Here is a 21,105-nt window from a genome sequence, read left to right as displayed (position 1 = left end):
CCATTTGCAAAGCATCTGTGAAAAAGAAACGTGTGAATAAAAACAGCAGATATCTGTAGCTTGATTTATTTATTTATAATTAAAATTAACTTCAGTGCTCTTCTGACATCATTTTTAAATATATGTAGTTTCTAAGATTCAGTTCAACACTGTGAATCCAAAACTTATCTCTGTAAGCTTTAATTTTATATTTATTGTGATTTTTCTCCTGTAATTTTAAAGTGAACTGCAGTGGCAGGAGATATAGGAATAGAAGGAGGGGGAAAAAGAAGTTAACATGCAATAAAACCCCAAATAGACCAGTTTACAGTGAACTACATCATGATTCTCTTCTGCTGGAACATGGTAACCAGAGTGGGAGGTTTGCAGCTTGTGTTGGGCTGGATTTCTTCTCGCATGCGTGGCAGGTAAATCTTCTCCGTCCTGGACTCCCTCTCATAATAACGACACACCTTTAGATGCTCTGAGATAGGCGGCACATCCTGGAAGCACCACGTATCCACCGGAGAGAACAAGGTACTGAACTGCCAGACCTGCAGTGATGAACAGCGATGGAGATGCAACTAAATATAAGGTCCTGACTGCAAAAGGGGGAGAGATATCTCACATTTTATTTCACATTAAATCTTTCAGTGCTTTGATTGTCCAGAATGGTCACTATTACAATAGTTTAAAAAATGAGGTGATTTGCAGGCCTCTGCTTTTTCAAACTGGGAAACCATTCAACCTGTCATTTTTATTTATTCTGAAGTTGCTTCAATTATATTTCGATAAGGGTGCTCTTTAGGGTGAAGTCAATATTTCTAATATAATCTGCTCCAAGTGGTCACAGCATGAATTATGTGATTCATGAAGTCAGAAAAAAAGACTCATGATTACAAAGATGTTAAATTGCATTCATTCAGTGACTTTTTGCTTTTTGCTGTGAAATGTTGCATGCGCTTACTTCTTTGGCCTTCAACAATTAAACAGCCTGGTAAGAAACGTCAGCGTTGTGTTTTCTAAACTAAATGTAGCATCACTTGATTACTATCAAGGCAAACCTGCTACATGATGACAACAAGATCAACAATCATCTGGTTTCTTGTGCCTCCAGCTCAAAGCCAAACTTGCACTAGTCCCTCATATCTTCCTTCTTTTATGCTGTATTCTTGCCCTTATTTCTAATATTTACTTCTAATCTTAATTGCCCCTTGGGGATAAATAAAGTCTTTCTGATTCTGATAAACATGAAATATCTCGCATTATGTCTACTGTGAGTCCTGTTAGCGTGGCTCCAATCTTACCCTCTGCTTCACCCTCCACTTGGCTCCTCCATGAGAGTAGGTCTTCCTCTCCCAGCGGAGGGTGACCATCCCTCTCTCCTGCAGCTGAGAGGAGCACACCTGCCTCATGAGGTGGGACACCATAGCCAGCTGGGACAGGGAAAAGCTGTCCAGGAAACTGGCCACGTGGCACAGCACTTCGTAGGGAAGAGAGCTCAGCGAGTCGTCCGTTCCTCCCGCTCGACTGCCTCTCTTCCTCCAAGCAAAGCTGGTGGAGGCATCCGTGCTCCTGGATGTCTGGGAAGTGTCACCCAGGCAAACAGAGGTGGTGGGAATCAGGCTGAAGCAGCCTAGATCATCGCTGAAAGTACAGACGAAACTGTGGTCTTTGAAAGAGTATTGGATTTTTATTTGCAGAGGATTAAAATGCTTTGACTCTGATCTGAGTTATAGATTGTTAAAATAAAAGTTATAGTAGCTTTAAGGTTAATTTATGCATCATATTTGTTATTTTCACAACAGTGTGATGTTAAAAGTGTGACTTGTGATGAAATACAAGATTAACTGAAGTTCTGAAGCGTTGTTCAGTTTGATGCTTTCAATTTTACAGCCCAAAACCAAAATCAGGGACACCTTGCAAGCAATGAAATATAAGAGTGAAGCATTAAGAGCTAAACTTACAGATAGTGTATTTGTGTGCTTGTAGAAGCTACAAACATCCAAAAGGAGAAAATATTACTCAAAGAGGCCAAAACATGACAGCTGTGTTCTGCATCTGCAGGATACGTGAACAGATAACTATGTGCAAAATGTTTAACTAGTCAGTTTGATAGTGTGTTTCTGCTGCCCTCAAGTGGTTACAAATAGTTGTTGCAGATTTACACGATTCACTTTGACATAAAGAGAAGTGTGGAAAAAAAAACCTACACGCGCCACGATTCAGCAGCTCAGATTCAGAAGCATCTTTAGCAGCAATAACGTGAAGTAATCATTTACTGCAAGACTTTATGAGACTTTGATATCACTGTGCAGGAATCTTTGCCCACTCTTGTTTACAATGTTGTGTCATGGAGGTTTGTGGGCGCACGGATATGCACAGCTCTCTTAAGTTCCCACCACAGCATTTGAATCAGTTTTTGGACGGGGTCATTGCAAAAGTACTTTCTTTCCCTGTACTTGAGATCATTGCCCTGTTGCATGACCCAGGCTCACATTTGACTCTTGAATTCTTTGATATGGTTTTGTTTGTTCAAGTCAGTGGCTGCAGTGCACTCAGGTCATTTGGCTACAAAATAAGCGCAAACCATCACTCCTCCACCACCGTGCTTTAAAGTTAGTTTAAGGTGTTTGTGCTCACATGTTGCTTAGTTTCTGCCAAACCTCCACTGTGGTCTCATCTGTACAAAGGACGTAGTTAGTAAATGTACTTCACTGTTGCTTGCAAATGTTTTTCAGATTATTGCAGTTACTCTCTGCCCAGCACGAAAGTTTACACAGGAGTCTATGCACTCCTGTGTAAACTTTCTTTATCACATGACTGTATAAAGAGCTTTTTTATTTTCTACACAACTCTGAATTGATTTTTTTTATTGTTTATAAAGCTCAGAAAGTGAATTAGAAATGTAACTGGGACACAGTGCAGTTAGAATGTGTACCCTGTACCCCTCTAACACGCTACAGCTCACAGTTAAATTTGTTTACATTTAGATGAACTCTGTGATTTCTCTCACTTGTAGCTGATGGTGGCTTCATGTGTGGAGGGCTGAAATCTCCTCTGGCTGTAGCTGCATCCCAAGTAAGCGAGCGGGCATCTCTGCTCGAACCATCCGTTTACACACATCTGGATATCACTGTGGACGTTCCTGCACACGACAGAACATTTTTTATTAGAAATAGATCACTTTGCTCTCACAGTAACAGATGGGGTTTAGAGCATCATTCTGAGTCAGTGACTGCTTTGTGTATTTCTTGTTCAGGTCTTAATCTCTTTAAACGATGCAAAACCTAAATATTTAAGAAAAAACAACTCACTTGTAATGTTTGCCATATTCTCTGCGCTGGAAGGTGTGTCCACAGAGGAAGGTGAAGGCGGAGCTGGCCTTGTGATGTCGGCTGGTGACGCTCTCCACCTGCAGCTGAAGGTGCAGCTCAAGCGGTTTGACAGCCGTCAGGTCGGCCAGCGAAGTGTTTCTCCGGAAAGGAGCCGACAGAAAGCTGTAGGTCTGCGTGCCTTCGTCTGTTAACAGACCGTCTGTGCACACGCTTTCTGCAATGAGGTGACCCCTCAACTCCCTCTCCAGGGAGCACAGCAGAGAGGCCTGAGCAGCCAATCAAACAACAGAGCAATATTTTCATCGGGGAGCTTCGTAGTTTGTGAGCATTAAACAACAACGAAAGCAAAAATGACTCTCATTTATTAAACATATGACAAATATGACATAAAACGTCATCAGTAAACAGTAACACTTGTTTGTTTACTCCGTGCTTTGAGAAAACATGAATATTTGTTCTCTGCACATTTTGTTCCATTGGCTTGTGATGCTCCAGGATTTAAAATACAGTCTAAGAAGGTACAAGAAAGATATATTCCTGCTCAAGAACATGAAAGAAGTTTTTTCACTCACACTGTCGGCTTATAAAATGTAAAAAGAAATTAAAAGCCCTAAAAAACAACAACAACAACAACAACAACAAAACAACAGTTCTTTCTGATATTGTCCTGCAGCAAAGCCACACTCTCCTCTTAGATAACCAACTTAAGTGGTTTATTTTATAATTTTTACATGTGTCCCAGCACTAAAACCTACCGAAGAAAGTAAAAATGAAAATAGACATACATTTTTGTAAATGACCTGAAAGAACTTCAGTAAAATCCAAGCCCATCTATCTATCTCTTTCAGATGTCCTTCATGCATACACCCCATCACTGGCCTACACTCAGCTTCAGCTCCTCTCCTGACGTCTTCTCGCTTCAAACTTATTACAATTCACCTTCATCAGCTAGACTCTGTTTTCATCAGGGTGTCAGCTATAACCATCATGCTTTATATGTTTTACAATCATATTATTCCTGGCTTTTAAATCTCTTCTAATATTATTCTTGTTGCATTTTGTTGTAAGGTGACCTTACAATTCAGGACAATGATTCAGCACTATGAGGTTGCTGAATCATTTATAATGTTTAATAACTTTGACATACACGTCTTAGGACTGTGGATGGGAGCGCAGAAAGAACTAATGCACATGGAAAGTCTTAAAATCATTATGAGTAATGCAAAAGGAGGTATTGAGTCTGTGGAAATCCTTTACTGGACTTGTCTACAGAGCATTTCAGCCATTCTGAATTCATGGGTCACCTCTCTAACAAAACTACAAAATGCACAGCATTAGCAACTATCTCGTGAAACAGAATGCAACATATATTCCTCTGGGGTCAATAGAGACTGAAAACTATAAAGCTAAAAGCAAGTAAGCAATCAAGCAAAACATATCATTTGTCATTTCATTTATTATATCATAATCATATAAAAATGTATATTTCTCCACTGAATTGCAACATCGCTACATGAACAATAAGCAGCTGTCTGCTGATAGGTCTGAATGCATGAATGAATCTGAATGAATCAGTGCTGTGTTCACTGCTTGTTTCTGCTGGACCTTAGTGACTTTTTCAAAGCCTTTGCAGGTCTAAAAGGACAATTTTACAAAAAGTCTACAGGGAGGTTCAATTTCTTTGCCTCACCTGAACTTCCTCCCACACTGGCATCGCCTCTAGTGCCACCCCCAGGTCACTGGTATCCACAGCTTTGCTCTCTCTTTTGTAAAAACCTGGGTTGCGGATGCGGCTCTGCTTGGCAGAAAAGCTGGTCGGGACTTTGAAAGTGCGCACAGTGATGATCTTCATTGGCTCCAGGCGTTCATATGTAAACTTCTTCTTGTTCAGAGTGCTGGTCAGCAGTTTGCAGGTGTTTGATGATGTTGCACCTCCACAGGTATCTGCTTTATCTTCTTCCGTAACGGTGCTCAAGCCTTTCCCCCTCCCTTTAGCTAGTCCCCGTCCCCTTCCTGCCACAGCCGTCCCCTCAGTTTCCCTGCATCCACCCATCTCCATGCTGAACATTCGCTCCCAGGCGCTGTAATTTTCAAGATGATCAGCCTCTATTCCTGATGCCCTTGCAAGAGCCTCTCTCTCTTCCTGTGTAAGCCCCTGCTCGTATTCAACCTGAACCTCTTCCTCCTCTTCATCCTCATCATCTTCTTCTTCTTCTTCTTTGTCATCAGGGGTATTATCATTCAAATTGTACGTGTTAAAAGAGGCCCAAGCGAGCTCACTGGCTTGTTTTGCAGCTGCCCTTTCTGCTGCCTCCTTCTCCAACATGGCCTTTTTCTTCCTCTCCTTTTCCTTCCTTCTCTCCTCCTCCATCCTCCTTTCCTCCCTCTCCTCCTCCTCCACACACTGGATCAGCTCTGGGAACAGTTTCTTCATCTTCATGGAGTGAAAGAGGCGGTCCTGGTCTTTCAGAGCCAAGGCCAGGTCCAGACACCTTCCCTGCGCTCTTTCTCTGAGCAGGTTTTCATGCAGCTCCATGTTTGGGAAGGAGTGGGCGTCATTGGCTGGCCAGCGATTCCACTCCATGGAGCAGCACACCACGCTGGCTGGGCACACCTGGAGGTGAGCTGCCCGTGAGGAGCGAGGCAATTGGATCGGGCAGCCGTACGCAGCGTTGATGCAGGGCACCCTCACATTAGGGCAGAGCAGCAGGTGATCCTCTTCTTTGCACAGGTGGAAGAGAGCGCCACAGAGCAGACGGCAGGGGATGACTGCGCAGCACACAGAGGCCTCTACCCGAGCCCTGCAGCGGCGGCTGTAGCAGGAATCACAGTGGATGTGGTGGCGCACCTTGGAGGCCCGAGAACGGTGACTCTGATTTGAATGAGAAAATAAACAGGAGGAGCCAGCCGTGCAAGAATGATGACTTACTCAAAAAGCAACACAAGACATTAAAACACAACTCATTAAAGCTGAAATATGTAGAAGAATTAGGTGAAGAAGGAGTCAATGTCGCACGTTCTGTTTCTAACCTGACTTTCTTTCTCCACATCGTGTTGGCTGCTACATTGACTGACTATCCCATCTTGAGCTACGAAGTGATATCATAGAAAAATCTGTGCTGTTGCACAATCATACTGGACATGCTTTTGCATGTAGGATGCCCAAGAACGATCACTCTGATTTGGAAAAATTAAGAGAAGACCAGACTGATTTTTCAGGAGGTCTTACTAAGCCAGCTTCTTTTGTCAATTTTTAAAAGTAGAAACAATAGATGTATAACAAGACAGGTTTAAAAAGGATTTTGGATTTCGGCAAACAACATATGTGTTCAATGGAGAGATGACAAACATAACACACCTCATGTGACAAATGTAAAGCTGCTGAAGGAAAAAAACCAACAGCGTTTTGAAATTTTTGGGGGGATCTGACGGCTGCAAAAATGAAATCATACCATTTTTCAGATCCTCTGGTGCCAGGTCTCTGAAGCTGCAGGTCTGCCCTGCGAACAGAAAGGAAACTGTTAATCAGACTGGGCCCAGTGCATGTAAATGGACAATCAGAGGATATCAGCAGAATCCTGTGGCGTAAGATTCAAAGAGGGTTTGAGGTTTGAAAGGAGAGAAAGTCCTCGCACTCCTTCTGGTACTTTTAAAGACCAAGTGTTTCCATGTGTGTCTGTTATGTGTGTTTGTGTGTTATAAATAGAGCTCAGCACTGACTGAGAAATCTTATACGGGTGGTCAGAGACATGGTTTGGGTTACTGGTCGTCTCAGAAATCTGCCTACTTTCATTCTGCGCGCAGCAAAACGAGGCAGATTCTTGCTTAATATCCAAACGGAGTCCTCTAGTGGATATTTAAGTGTTGTCAAAACACTGTCAAAGTGAATTTATTTTGCAGTTGTTGCAGTAGAGGCAGAGCTACTTGTTCTAATGTACTTGTACTAACAAACTTGTGCTCGGACACATAAACTCAAGCTGTGAATACGGAGATAGGAAGTCTTGTATAAAGTTTGGCACCTGTGGCTCTCCACTGCAGCAATGTTGAGAAGCTGAGCGCGGAGTTATTTCTACTTGTGAACCTGCTTGTGCTGCTTGGCTAATTATAACCTACCAGTTCAAAGAGCACGGGGACAGAAAGCAACGTTATAAAACCAAAGAGAAAAAACAACTCGTCCGTGCTGTCCAACCGGTAAGATATTCGTCGAGAAGGTTTGACTCCATTGTGAATGTGCTGAAATTCTCTGAGATTACCTGGTTTCATCTCTAATTTGAAAGGATTCCAGTGAAACTGCTCGAACAAGTGATAAAAGTGGAGAAGTGAAATATTTCAGCTGATCTAAGTGCTCGTCTGACTTGTACGTGTCGAGATTTACAGCCACACAGGCCATAGCTCATTCTGGGTGTCTTTAAAACTGCACCAGAGCCAAGTGACATTTGTTTTACGCTTAGTGCAAAAGCTGCTGCATCAGTGTAGAAATGCTGCCCAGAACTTATTTGCCTCCTTGTTTTGCCTGTTTTAGGTCATTATTGTCAGAGTCTACTTGTTACTGAACAGGAAAGCAAAAAAGTGGGAAACTGTTTTGACTTTCACAATATTTTTTTTGCAGATGTTCCTTCAGTTTTTAAAACCATGTCCGGTCAGGATGGCGTGGTGGTGCAGCGGTTAGGACTGTTGCTTCACAGACTGTCGTTCTGGGTTTGAATCGAGAGGTTGCTCTGCTTTCTCTGTCTGTACCGATTTCTTGATAGATTCCAGTTACAACTTCCCCTCTGCAGCTCGGGATCGGACAAGAGGTTTAGAAAACATTTAGATTCTCAAGTCGTGGAAAAGGGTAGTAATATGTTTTGTTTGAACACCTCTGACACATCTTGGCAGCAACCAGACTGAGAAGCATGAACTCTCCAAAGGATTCTGTTGTGTGACTTTGGAGTTTTTCACCCTTTTACGCAGACGAATGTACAGAAACATATTTGTGAGTTTGAATGAGTGCGAGATGAACTAAGTAAAAAATTTTAATGGTTTATGGCAACATATGAGCTTCGGTTTTGTTCATTTTTCTTTGTTTACTTGTCTTTAACAATCTGATATACTGTACGTGACCAGTGATGATGGATTGCATGTGGATTAAATGTGGCCTATATTATTCAGTGTTGGGATGATGTCACAGAAAGGTCATATCATGTCATATCATGCTTGACAGAAATGTCAATCATATACATTTGCTTTGTATTTTCTTCTTGCAGAGTTAGAAAACCAGCTGAAGTCCCGTTAATATGGTGAGTCAGACTTTTTCTACTGTTGAATTAAAGATTGAAGCTCATAGAGCTTTAAAGGTGGAGTATGTAAGATTATTGGTTTTAAAGATTATTTAAACCAATGGACAAACCTGCTTCCATCTCATATATACATATGTCTATTCAGATACAGAATAATGTAGATAATTCACTGCTAATGCTATTTTCTTATATCCCACTGTCCTCCACTCATTATTATAATGACTTATGTGTGGTATTAAGGACAGTGTTATTACTATTGTACTATCAAGACTAGACAACCCCATTGACTAGCTCTAATAAATCTATGTATTATCATTGTTGTATCTTAAAGATAATGGAAATAATCATGCATGCATGTAACTTGAACTCCCCACCTTTCCAAGCTACCCCCTTTTGAATATAGTAACTATATAGTCTAACTGAGATAACCCCCATCACTCTTTTCATCGTTAAATTCTCTGATCCTCTGAGTTTAATATGATCAACAAACCACTTATACTGTAAGGAGGTTGTCCCCAGACTCCGATCAGGTCTGGGGGTGAACCAGAGCTCTGAAACTGGACTTGTAACAGTTGTAATTCCTGCATTATGCGCACCATAGAAAAGATTTCCACTTACAAACCATCACTCTTGACCTCAGTGACCTTTTGTGCCAGAGCTATCCTCTGAGTATAGTCTCTGACTGACTGTCTCTGTAGTAGTTTTACAATCATTATTACTGTTATATTCCCTTTTTTCACCCATCCTAAGTGCATTTATTTTGGACTGAAGAGAAATGAGGACCCTCACACTCAACACACACTCTCACATTCACACCACACCTATTCTCTTTACCTGCTCTGTCTTGTCTTGTTGGTTGTCATATATCTTTCTCTAAGTATCCTAATCCATGTGATGTCCTACTCCTTTTGTGGTATTCTTCAAAATAAGGTTTATTTAAAAAAAGATTCAAATATTATTAAATTAACAACAGATTATGAAACAACAGATCATGTGTATTGTGTTGTAGAGATATCCACCAAAGTTTGCATGCTAACAGCACATGCTATCAGTTTGTATCTAAAGACTAAATTGAGAGCTAAAATGAGAGCAAGAAGCAGTGCAAACAGGTTACGCCTATGATGCCAGACCAACATAGAGTTCTGAAGCATCCCTTTATTCCAGGGAATTTCACATATTGCACCTTCAATGAGCCATATTTTCATATATTGTAAACATCTTGTCATCACTGAATCATTCTGGGTTTTTTCCTCATCCAAATCAGAGTCGGCGTTCTCGGGCCTCCAGGATGCAGCAGCACATCCACTGTGATTCCTGCTACAGCCGCCGCTGCAGGGCTCGGGTGGAGGCCTCTGTGTGCTGTGCGGTCACCCCCTGCCGTCTGCACTGTGGCGCCCTCTTCCACCTGTGCAAAGAAGAGGATCACCTGCTGCTCTGCCCTAATGTGAGGGTGCCCTGCATCAATGCTGCGTACGGATGCCCTGTTCAGCTGCCTCGCTCCTCACGGGCATCCCACCTCCAGGTGTGCCCAGCCAGCGTGGTGTGCTGCACCATGGAGTGGCTCCGTTGGCCGACCGATGACACAAACCCACACAGCCACAAAGCCCTGCAGGACAACTTGGTGAAAGAAAGTGAGGGACAGGAGGAGGCTCTGGACCTTGCCATGGCCATAATCGATCAAAAAGACCTCTACAGCCGCCTAAAAATGAAGCCGCTCTATCCGGAGCTGACAGAGGAGGAAGAGGAGGAAATAAATGATGAGATGAAAGAGGAAGCAGCAGCTGGTGGAGTAGTCAATGGTGTCGTAATCGAAGATACCAGTGATGGTGGGTAATAGTGGTGCTTTTCAAAAGATGCTTTCCCTAACAAAATCTGCCTAAGAGTTACTGAAAACCTAAAACCCATGAGAGATTAAAAATAAATTGAATTTTGTGAGATTAAAATCATGTTTCAGGTACTCTAAAAATAGATTTGTGATAAATAAATCCTTAACACTTCTATCAGCACAGGATATTTCTGGATTAAACTAAAACATCTTCAACTAAATTAAAACTGATATGTTTTTGAAACTCAGTAAAGTTCAGTTTCTCTCTTTGAAAAGTGTATTTCATTTATTTTTTCTCTCCAGGTCTTCCTAAAAACACCTCCTGTGAGCATAGTGGTGCTGAACAGACTGTACCAAACAGTGCTGTGCAAGGTTCAGGCATCAACAAAGATAAATATGACCTGTTCGAGATGATGTTCAGCATGGACAGAGGCGGCTGTGAGGCCGCTCAGGAAAATCTGAACAACCCCAAACAAAACCCAAACGTTGGTGACAAGGGAAAAACTCAGAGTGGCAGAAATCCAAAAGGGACTGAGAGGCAGGACCAGACAGACGCAGAGAATGACAGCTCTGCTGCCAAAAACTGTCCCCCAGCGGACACCAGTAAGACCGGGATGGCCCCGTGGCAGGAGGGAGTGCTGGACCGTTTGGGGCAGGAACTCACACCACAGGAGTACAACATGTACGTGGTGCATCATGGTCGCATGCTGCTAGCCTTTGGACAAATCGAGGCCTGTACTCCAAGGGAGAAAGACTTTGTGTACGGCAGCTTGGAGCCTATTCCAGTCCAGACACTGCGCTCATTCAAGGTGATGAAACTACATTTATTTTTTTTATTGTAAAACAGAAATAGGACAGAACAGGATGTTTAAGTGCCACTGTTGCCTTACTTAAAAAAAAAAGAAAAGAAATGCTACTACGTCTCTCATTTTTCATGTGCAAAATTCAAGGTTTTGAGGATAGATGGATAGACGCCACTAGGACGTCATTTCCATCCGTGTATGACCATTCAGACCAGTTCTAAACAGTCCAAAATCTAAACTGGACTTTAAGAGCTCCTTTTACATCTGATTTTGGGTTTTAACTAAGAGCGGGAAGTGGAAAATGAAAACGTTAAGAGTGAAGCACAAATAACAGCTGCTAAAAGCTCCAACCAAAGACAAATTGCACTCAACAACGTTAAAATCCAAACAGACTTATTACCAAGTATCCAACACTCAAAGCTGAGGTTTGCAGGAAAAAAGAAATATATAGTATTTACTGAGGTTTCTTATTGCTATGGAAGCTTCTTTGTCCCACAAAAAACTGCATTCAAAATTTCTAAAACTTCTAAATTTCAACTTACTCGCTTAAACTTCTGAGAAAAGAGGTCAGAATCAACAAAAGAACTTTAAATTACAGTCTCCATTTCTGATTTGTGTCATACTTTTTAAAGTGAGTAGCTGGACGGTGTTTGAAGACAACTCCATCACTTCAATTCAAACTAATACCATAATAATACATTAGCGACCAAAGCAATTACAAATTTTTGCCAACTGGCTGGTAATTCACCAGTGGTTGCCAGATGGTTGCAGACCAGTCTTCATTTTGACTGGGACAATTGTCACATGTTCAAATTGGCAGACATATTAATGGTATATAATATATAATATAGTTAGTGGTTACATGTGTCCAAAACCCCACTAACAAAGTGAATCTTTCAAAACTTGGCTAATTGATTTTATATAATATTTGTGGGTGTGGCTTCAAAGCTAAGCGTAGACTGGGGAGATAAATAAAACCCTTCTCTTGGGCTGCAGCAACATAAGTTACTGTTTAACAAACTGATAATTGTTAACTGAGTCCAGAGTCTGTTTGATTTGAGACTCACTATTAATTGATCGATAAGTAGCTGTAGCTAAAAGGTCCCATAAAACTACTGTTAAAATCAACAGTGTGTTCACACCAAACGCAATAGACGCGAGCGAAAACGCCCCAAACGCCCCTAATTTGACTCGTGCACATTCGCACCTCAACACGTGTCCAAGAAAAATCCATCGCGCCTCAAAATTGCATATTTTGACGCGCGTGAACCGGAAATGTGGGAGGAAGTTGTGCCAGACGGTATCTTTGCAAGATGGCAGCTGTCGAGCTAGAGCTTGAAGAGAGAGTCTCCCTTCTCTATGTACTGTGGAGAGCAGTGCAGCGGCGTAAAAGACGTCCTCGCCGTACCTGGGTCCATCAGGTCCTCCAGAGGCGTGAGCAGTTTGGTGAGTTTCACCATTTGCTCCAGGAGCTGCGCCTGGATGACGGCCGATTCCAGCGATACCACGTCTTTCACTCGCCAGTTTGAGGACCTGCTTTCCCGCGTCGGTCCCAGAATCTCCGCCTAGACACCAACTACAGGCGCTCAATCCCACCTGCAGAGCGCCTGTCCATCTGCCTGAGGTTAGTAAAAGCGTTTAATACTTAGTCCTTTATTGATACCTGTGCTAATATATGCTAAACCATCCGTTTATACACTGCTAACATGGATGTGCTATGCTAACAGTGAATGCATCGGTGTTTACTGAAAGCAAACTGTGGTACAGAGACGACTGTGTATAATATTTCTAGTGATACTCGAAAGGTCTCATCAAGTCCCGATTTAATTCGATTTATGCTGTTATCAGTGTTTACAACGATAGCACGGCTGTGGTGTCATATCAATATATGCTCTGGGTGTTTGCTGATAGCAAACTGGTATGAGGACCACTGTGAGTTAACCTTTGTAGTGATACTCACTCCATTTTTTTTATTTAGACCAGGTTTAATTCTGGGATAGTTGAATATTTCTATATAATCCCCGCAGACTGTTTTAGATTATATCTAATATACATTATGTAATTATCATTATAATTACAAAATGTTTTATGTAAGATTTATGTTTTGTAATTTAAATCTGACATCACAAAAGTGTTTTGGAATTTCAATAATGTATTTGTAACTGCAGTACACATAACACTAATTTTAAACAATTTTGTCCAGGTTCCTTGCCACCGGGGACTCCTTCAGGACCATCGCGTTCAGTTTTCGAGTTGGTGTCTCCACGGTGAGCCAGATCATCCCCCAGGTAGCGACGGCCATCTGGGACTGTCTAGTGGATGATTTCATGGCTGTGCCTTCACCTGGAGACTGGCGGTCCACAGCAGAGAGGGATTCCAGCAGCGCTGGAACTTCCCTCTCTGCTGTGGAGCTCCGGATGGGATCCATGTTCCACAACTGCAAGGGATCTTTTTCCATTGTTCTCCTTGCGGTTGTGGATGCAAGGTATCGCTTCCGCGTTATTGATGTTGGGGGGTACGGGAGGACCCGGTGGTATTCTGGCCAACTCCACCTTTGGTCAGGCTCTTCGGGCTGGGACTCTGCCTCCTGACCAGCCTCTACCTGGTGGAGAACACCGTGGAGCCCAGCCCCATGTCTTTGTGGCTGATGAAGCGTTCCCGCTGTGGCGTGAGCTCATGAGGCCTTTCCCTGGACGCCTCCTCCCTCTAGAGAAGAGCCTCCACTCTCATCCTGGCCCTGGTGGAGGGTGCCTTCAGTGTCCTCTCCTCACAGTAGAGGTTGTATCGGCGCTCAATGGAGCTCCATGCTGAAATTGCGGAGAAGTGTGTGAAAGCAACGTGTGTTCTCCACAATTTTCTGCACTGTTTGGACGAGAGAGGGGCACCTGCTGTGGTGGAGCCGCTGCAAAGCCTGGGTCGTGTAGCAGCAAACAACTCCTCCAGAGAGGCTGTCCTGGTGAGGGAGAAATTCATGGCCCACTTCTCAGCGGAGGGAGCTTTTGTCTTGGCAACCAAAGGAGTAGCCTGTTTGAAGTCCGAGTGACTTCCCCACAATGGCTCTTTTAAGAGCCACCCACAAACCTCTAAAGAGTGTTCCTGTCTTTTTCAATTTTTCTTAATAAATGGAGCTCTACTCCAAAACAAACTAACCTCTTTTTACTCTCTTAAGTAACTTGTCTTCACTGTGTTCCTATAACCAGTGTGATGCAAAAGTTTGGGCAACCTTGTTAATAGTCATTATTTTCCTGTATGAATCGCTGTTACAATGAAAAATGTCACTTGCATATATCATATAGGAGACACACACACACATTGATATACACTAAATATTTATTTCATTTCTCTTTTTTTGTGTTGCCAATTTATGCACCTGCTTGATTTAGTTTAAACAGTTATTGCACACTTTCTGTAAACCCAGTGAACTTCATTTCACTTCTCAAATATCACTGTGTGTGTCTCCTATATGATATATTTAACTAACAATTTTTATTGTGACAACCAACAATTTGTACAGGAAAATAATTACTTTTAACAAGGTTGCCCAAACTTTTGCATCACACTGTATTGGTATATTTTGTCATTAGTATAATATGAAATAAATTCTACTTGTGTCAAGTCGTGTGTCAACATTTGCTGTGTAGTAGAACAGAGACATTAGTCATTACAAATGTTTATTGGAAAAAATATATAAATTCACTAACAAAAACATTAAACATAAATATATAAAATTTAACTATTTACAGAGAGACAGGAATAAAAAGGACCCAGCTTGGAGTGGAAGAGCCTCAGGGAGAAGGAGGAGAAAAATAAGAACATTGTTTCTGCCCTGGAGAGCTGCTGCCTCATCAGAAAACTACTGATCATTAGGGTCCAATGTTTCCAAATTTAACACAGCTGTGCTGTTTTCAAAAGCTAATTTATATATTTGAAATTTCACGAATTCTCGTGTCTGAGGCGGCATGCTCTCCAGAGCAGGAACAAGGCTGAGGAGGAAATGTTCTGTTGGAGACGGGCGTGGCCTCTTTAGGGACTCCAGGATGGCCAGCTCCACCGCCGATGGACCGTCCTGGGACCTGTCCCTCGACCGCCTTCGAGCTGTCCTCCTCTGTGGGCCTGTAAAACACAGCACAAAAAAACGAAGTAATGAGAAGGCTGCTACTAGATTTTCATTTTCAAAATTGAAAAAAAAAAAAAAAAAAACGGGATATAAACAGATTGGTTGTAGATATTTAGTACATGCCTGTGGGTGCAGCAGCAGGAGTGGAGGGACCAGGGACTGGGGAGCCAGGAGAAGCAACAGGGGATGACTCTGCTGCAGAATCAGTTGACTCTATCAAGACAATATTAAATGTTAACAGGTTGAAGACAATAGTCATAGAGAAATTATATACAGTGGTCTCTCATTTATTGCAGCACATGAACAGTAGTCGCAGTTCTCACAAGTTGATTCTCAAAGTGCAAACCTTTGTCGATTTTAAAACGTAAAAGTATTATGCCGCGCTTTTTCTAAGGCGCCACTTTTGTGCGCCTTTTTCCCTCGCGGTGCAGGTGTGTATTTCCGAATGAGGGTCATAGTTATGAGTGTTTTTGTGCTGTTTTTTCTATTGGACGTGATGGTTATAGAAACCAAACATGATAAGTTTGGCAAGCGCAGGAGACACGACACGGAGGAGATTTGTCAATCAGGCTGCAGAATGCAATGCTGTACGATGCAATAAAAAAAATCAGCGAAAAGGCGAGGCAGTGACGGATGAACAGCGGGACCACTGTATACTGTTTATTAATAAACAAAATATATTCCTATATGACAACACGCATAAATTAACTGCCTACATTAACTCATTGTAAACATACCTTCTGACTGACACTCCCCTGCTGCCTCTCCGGGCTGTCCCTGGTCCTCGGGGGGGAAGTTCTCCACGGTCCGCACCAAATTCCCACTTGTCTCCCGCGGGGTGAGGAAGGGGTCCAGAAACCCCATGACCGCGAAGAACTTCCATCTCCTCCCCGATCCTGCTGCAGACCCACTCCTCTTCTCCTTATTATACGTGTCCCTGAGGCTATTCCACTTTCTCCTGCAGATGTCCTCTGAATAAACACATTATCTTGTTAGCGGAAAGGTATTTGTACATCAGTGGGAAAATAGCGGGACAGTAGGCGGGCTTGCTAGCTTTTGCGCGGCTTCATCGGGTCAGTCTGAAAATTAAAAAGAAGAATGAATGAACTTACCAGGTTGCCCGATCTCCTCACTTATGTGCCTCCAAGCTAGGTCCTTTTTATTCCTGTCTCGGTAGAAGTAGTAGCTAGCATCATATAGCTCTGGATAATTAGCCACGGCTCTGATGAGCTTTTCCTCCATACTGAATGAAGAATGAAGGGCTTTGGCTGGATCTGCCCCTTTGACCCAGGTCAGAGCCACGTCACCAGGCTCCTGATTGGTTGTCGCGGCGCGATTTGACGCTGGAGTTCAGATTTTTCCAAGTCGAGCGGTTGACGCGATATGCGCGTATGCACAAAATGCAACACAAAAACTGACACGCTTGGTGGGTTTTTTTTTTTCGCGAGTCAAACGCGCCAGACGCGGTACGCTGTCATCGCGCTTTTCCATTGACTTTACATGTAAACCTGACGCTCTGGCCGCCTCTATCACGTTCGGTGTGAAGACAAACTGCTTTATAAATACATGTAGACCAGTGATATGACTTAATTTGCTTAAAAAAAAGTTTCGCTCTCCTGGTTTATTATACTTACAATAATCATATTTATGCTAGTATTAACTTTGATAATCGTTTGAGGGATACTTTTTACGTTTTTTGCTTTAAATTACTTTTATGGACAAAATCACATTATCCCCACTACTGCTGGGGTGGAAGCTAATGGGACAACACATAAATAAGAAAAAAAATATCATGTCAGTGTCCTGTAAAATGACTTAATAGCATTACCTGCCCTCTGTGATGTATTGTATCCTGTGCCAGCCCTCCAGGGTTGAGCAGCATGACAGGGTTTTCTCTGTACAGCAGTGAAAGATCCTGGTGTGCAGAAGAAACAGATGTTGTTCAGTTATAGCACAAACTTCATACTTCTAAAGTGCTTTATTTTAACTTACAGAAGCACAAAATGAATATTGGATATTTGACATGTCTCTGTGTGTTCCATCTTTTAGTTTCCCAAAGTTTCCCTCTTCTTCGTACTGAGGCGTCACACGTTTTGTCTCACTGAATATACGCTGAGCAGCTTATAAATGCACCATTATGGTCCTTTAACCTGCTGGAAGCTTTAACTTTTAGATAAAACGGACTGTAGAGGCATTGTCACATAATATATAGTAAGCAGAGATACAGCCATGAGTTGTAGTGTGAGTAAAATAACTGAACTTTTCATCACCAAACTAAAGTGGCTTACTGCATTTGATTCAAGTGCTCATAATTGGTGTTCAGTAGAAATGAGTTCCACCCACTTCAAACTAGTGAGACTCTCACAGCTGAAGCAGTGATCTGTGTCTATATGTGCATGTGCAATCCTACCAATGAGATTAAAGCTGACATTTGAACTTTTAGTAGCCTTTTAAACAGAAAGAAAACAGTTATTCAGCCTCTGCTGTTGACCATTCTGGCTTTAAAATATCCACCAGCATCAGAAAGCACAAAAGGTTCTCTGTTCACTGTACTCGCTTGATGTTTGTCTTCCTCACAGGTCCCTGACAGCTATCACTACAGGCGACGTGTTCATCTATACGACACGGCCGCACGGGTTCAAAGCGAACCTCGCGGTGTGGACACATCGGACCTCGGAGTCAAAGAAGATGAGTGGCTCACTGATGAAGCAGCAGCCACGCTGCTGGGCTATGCAGAGGAAGAGGTCATGGGTCACAAGGTATAACATGCTCAAGCACACAAGCAGTTCAGGAAAAAAAGTGGAAAGTCTGAAGACCTTTATATGGTTTATAGTTGATCGGGTATTGCAACTGACTGGTTTCCCTCCCTGCAGATCAGCGAGTCGAAAGCATACGACGGGCTCTACATTGACGTGGGAACGCAGACATATTCGTTTCGCTCAGCTCCTTTCAAAGGGAAGACCACCCTGGCTGAGGTGATGGTGGACAGACCGCTGAAGCTTCACCTGCAGCTGCAAGCGGAGAGTGTGAACAGCAGACACAACAGAGCCAGCTGTGTCTTCACCTTCCTCTGCGGTCACACCTTCCACCGACGAGAGTTCGCCACACATGTCAGGTGTCTGTGCAAAATCTGCCCTCAGCATTAAAGTAATAAGTGTTAAGCTTTCACTGGAAGCAACTGTGGATGAGCGCATTTTTGTCTTTTTATTTTTAGACACAACCTGCAAAAAACAAAAAAAATGTGTATGAATGGCCCTGGTTGTGTGCTATGAATGTATAAACTGCCATGTTCTTTTTCCAGGAATGTGCACTGTGACATCCACACATGTCTGAGCGGTTGGTACGAGCAGCGGTGTCCACTCGCGTATCTGGGGTGCACCTATAGTCAGAGGAGGTTTCATCCTTCCACACATAAAGCTACCGTCACATACAAGTGAGCACAACTCATATGAATCCACAAGGATTCATTTGTTAATGAAAATAGTCTCTTAATGTCTTAAACATTGAGTACAGTGAGCGCAGCAAAGGGAAGATTTCATTGCATATGCTCCTCCTTTATTTTAGTTTTAACTCCACCCACTCTCCTTTTCCCCTCCCGTACAGTAAGGAGCTGAGGAGTTTTAACTTGCGTCCAACATTCGAAGGATTAGTAGGTGACAATTCACCCACGAGCTCAGAAGGAAGAGGGGGCTCTTTGAGCTCTCTTCCCTACGAGGTGCTGTGCCACATGGCCAGTTTCCTGGACAGCCTGTCCCTCTTCCAGCTGGCTCTGGTGTCCCGCCTCATGAGGCAGGTGTGCTCCACTCTGCTGAAGGAGAGAGGGATGGTCACCTTCCGCTGGGAGAAGAAAACCTACTCACACGGGAGAACCAAGTGGAGAGCCAAGCTTGTGAGATATAGAAACAAAGCCAGCTAGTTCATCACATACTATGGCAATTATTCCTCCTTTGGTCTTCTCCTGACTCTGTTTTGGTTTCTCTTCAGGTGTGGGAGTTCAGTCATCTCTTCTCCTCAGTGGATTCGTGGCATATGGCTGACATCCCTCCTATATCTGCTCACCTGAAAGTCTGTCCCTACTACGAGGTCTCCCTGCACAGTAAGCCGGTTTCCCTCCCCAGCATGGACGAGAAACAGAGGTGCAGCCAGAAGAGTTCGAGCCTTGTCAACCATTTCACAGGAAACAGATGACAACAATTCCCCTGCTGCACCTGCCCCAAAAAATGTATTTATGGCCAGGTTATTCTGCACAGATATCAAGAGTGTCTTCTATAACCATTATGTTGCAAAACTCTACAGAAAAAAAGTTACCTAAACTTAACAGAGGCTTTTGGCTTACTGGAAAATAACGTGTTCTAAGTATTATCATTAATCAGACTTTTAGCTGATGATATTTGTATTGTGTGGGATTAAGACGATTATAACAGAATAAAAACTGTTAATGTTAAATAGAAAAGAAGTTCATACTTTCATTTATAAATATACTATATGTTTATTAGAAGTGTTGATCAATCATATTTTAGTCATTTTAAGCAAAACAGCTGCACTGGTTCAAGGCTTTTATGTTTTTATTTGTCAGAAAAGATATTAAAATTAACACCTTTGTGGTTTTTTACAAAGATTATATGCAGAACCGTAGGACCTAAAGCTGGATAAACATGAGGAGGTATACCATTGAGATATAAGAAAGAGTTGTTGAAGCTTGGTTAAGAGGAGAGACGTGAGCAGCCAAAAGAAGAAGATCATTGTGGTTCATCTTGGTCTGTGAAAATGACAACGCACATAATAAATGCTTTCTTTGGACAACTTCTATGTGTGACTGATTGTGGACTTAAATTTTATTTCAGTTTTTGTATATGTAATATTCATATAACTGCTACCTCCTTTTAATTTCAGAGGCAAACATTGACTTAGCTAAAGCAACAATTACTGGTTACTTCTCTTTGTCAGACAAAACATCACCTGCCAAAGAAAATGCGGTTTTTTGTTTTGTATTTTAGATCATTTTTGAAAGATTCAGAGTTACACAAAAGGAAAGTATTCTGAATCTGCACGAATGAGAAACTTTACAGTAATTTTAAGCAGAATATATATTTTCCATCTTTTTTTGGTCCAAGCTTTTAAAAGAGATATAATTATTTTCATTCAGTTCGGGATGTTGTCCACATCAAAGGAACAGATCAGAAAATCTTTCTTTACCAACACTTCACAAAACGTATTACAAATGTTAATTTTAATTTCCTAGTCATTGAAAATAAGGTCTTACAAAAAACAAAAGTAAACCAGCCCATTCAGTATCTTGTAGAAGCTCCATACCAGCAATAACTTGAAGTAATCTTTTCCTGTATGACTTCATCCGTCTCTCACATCATTTTTGGAGGAATGTTGACATCTGCTTTTACAGAGGTCCTCCCACCTGCCGATGATCAGTTAATTCATTAGCACCTTTTTTGCTGTTCATATGATGGTGTATTTACCTAATGTATCTAATTTTAAGGTAAATACTAAAAACCATATTTATTTCTAACAAAGAATAAAAAGGGCATACTTTCTTTTTACCATAACTGTAAATTAAATAAGGTAAATTGATTAAATGAGTAAAAGAAATAAATTTTACTGGATATGTAAGACAATAAAAACAGAACATAGAAGAAATATTCTAATACAGAAAATGCTGCTGATTGGAATTTTTTGTGAAACAGTTTTTTCTATCCTTGTATGAAGCACGGGTTGCTGTCATATAAGCAAAATACACTTCTGACTCTGT

At 42.0% G+C, this 21,105-nt stretch overlaps 3 protein-coding genes across 3 annotated transcripts; 1 reads left to right on the top strand and 2 right to left on the bottom strand.

The window, feature by feature from the left end:
• Positions 1-68: 68 nt before the first annotated feature.
• On the bottom strand, positions 69-7,105 carry LOC120733684 (F-box only protein 40-like). Its single transcript, XM_040032014.1, has 6 exons — positions 6,770-7,105; positions 5,008-6,189; positions 3,297-3,583; positions 2,996-3,127; positions 1,287-1,626; positions 69-533 (listed from the first exon to the last, which is right to left on the bottom strand). Exons 1-6 carry the CDS (start codon positions 6,770-6,772, stop codon positions 315-317), a joined length of 2,163 nt encoding a protein of 720 aa, XP_039887948.1. The 5' UTR covers positions 6,773-7,105; the 3' UTR covers positions 69-314.
• A 155-nt stretch (positions 7,106-7,260) lies between these two features.
• On the top strand, positions 7,261-20,141 carry LOC120733685 (F-box only protein 40-like). The gene is made up of 9 exons (XM_040032015.1): positions 7,261-7,508; positions 8,564-8,596; positions 9,861-10,422; positions 10,725-11,230; positions 17,921-18,100; positions 18,215-18,456; positions 18,643-18,774; positions 18,945-19,230; positions 19,326-20,141. Exons 2-9 carry the CDS (start codon positions 8,594-8,596, stop codon positions 19,527-19,529), a joined length of 2,115 nt encoding a protein of 704 aa, XP_039887949.1. The 5' UTR covers positions 7,261-7,508; positions 8,564-8,593; the 3' UTR covers positions 19,530-20,141.
• On the bottom strand, positions 15,993-16,862 carry LOC120733686 (transcription factor Adf-1-like). The gene is made up of 2 exons (XM_040032016.1): positions 16,454-16,862; positions 15,993-16,312 (listed from the first exon to the last, which is right to left on the bottom strand). Exons 1-2 carry the CDS (start codon positions 16,581-16,583, stop codon positions 16,059-16,061), a joined length of 384 nt encoding a protein of 127 aa, XP_039887950.1. The 5' UTR covers positions 16,584-16,862; the 3' UTR covers positions 15,993-16,058.
• Positions 20,142-21,105: the final 964 nt, after the last annotated feature.

The sequence above is a fragment of the Simochromis diagramma genome, unplaced genomic scaffold (genome assembly GCF_900408965.1).
Source record: "Simochromis diagramma unplaced genomic scaffold, fSimDia1.1 OVJJ01000216.1, whole genome shotgun sequence".
Taxonomy (NCBI): Eukaryota; Metazoa; Chordata; class Actinopteri; order Cichliformes; family Cichlidae; genus Simochromis; species Simochromis diagramma.
This window is presented reverse-complemented; position numbering and strand designations above follow the sequence as displayed.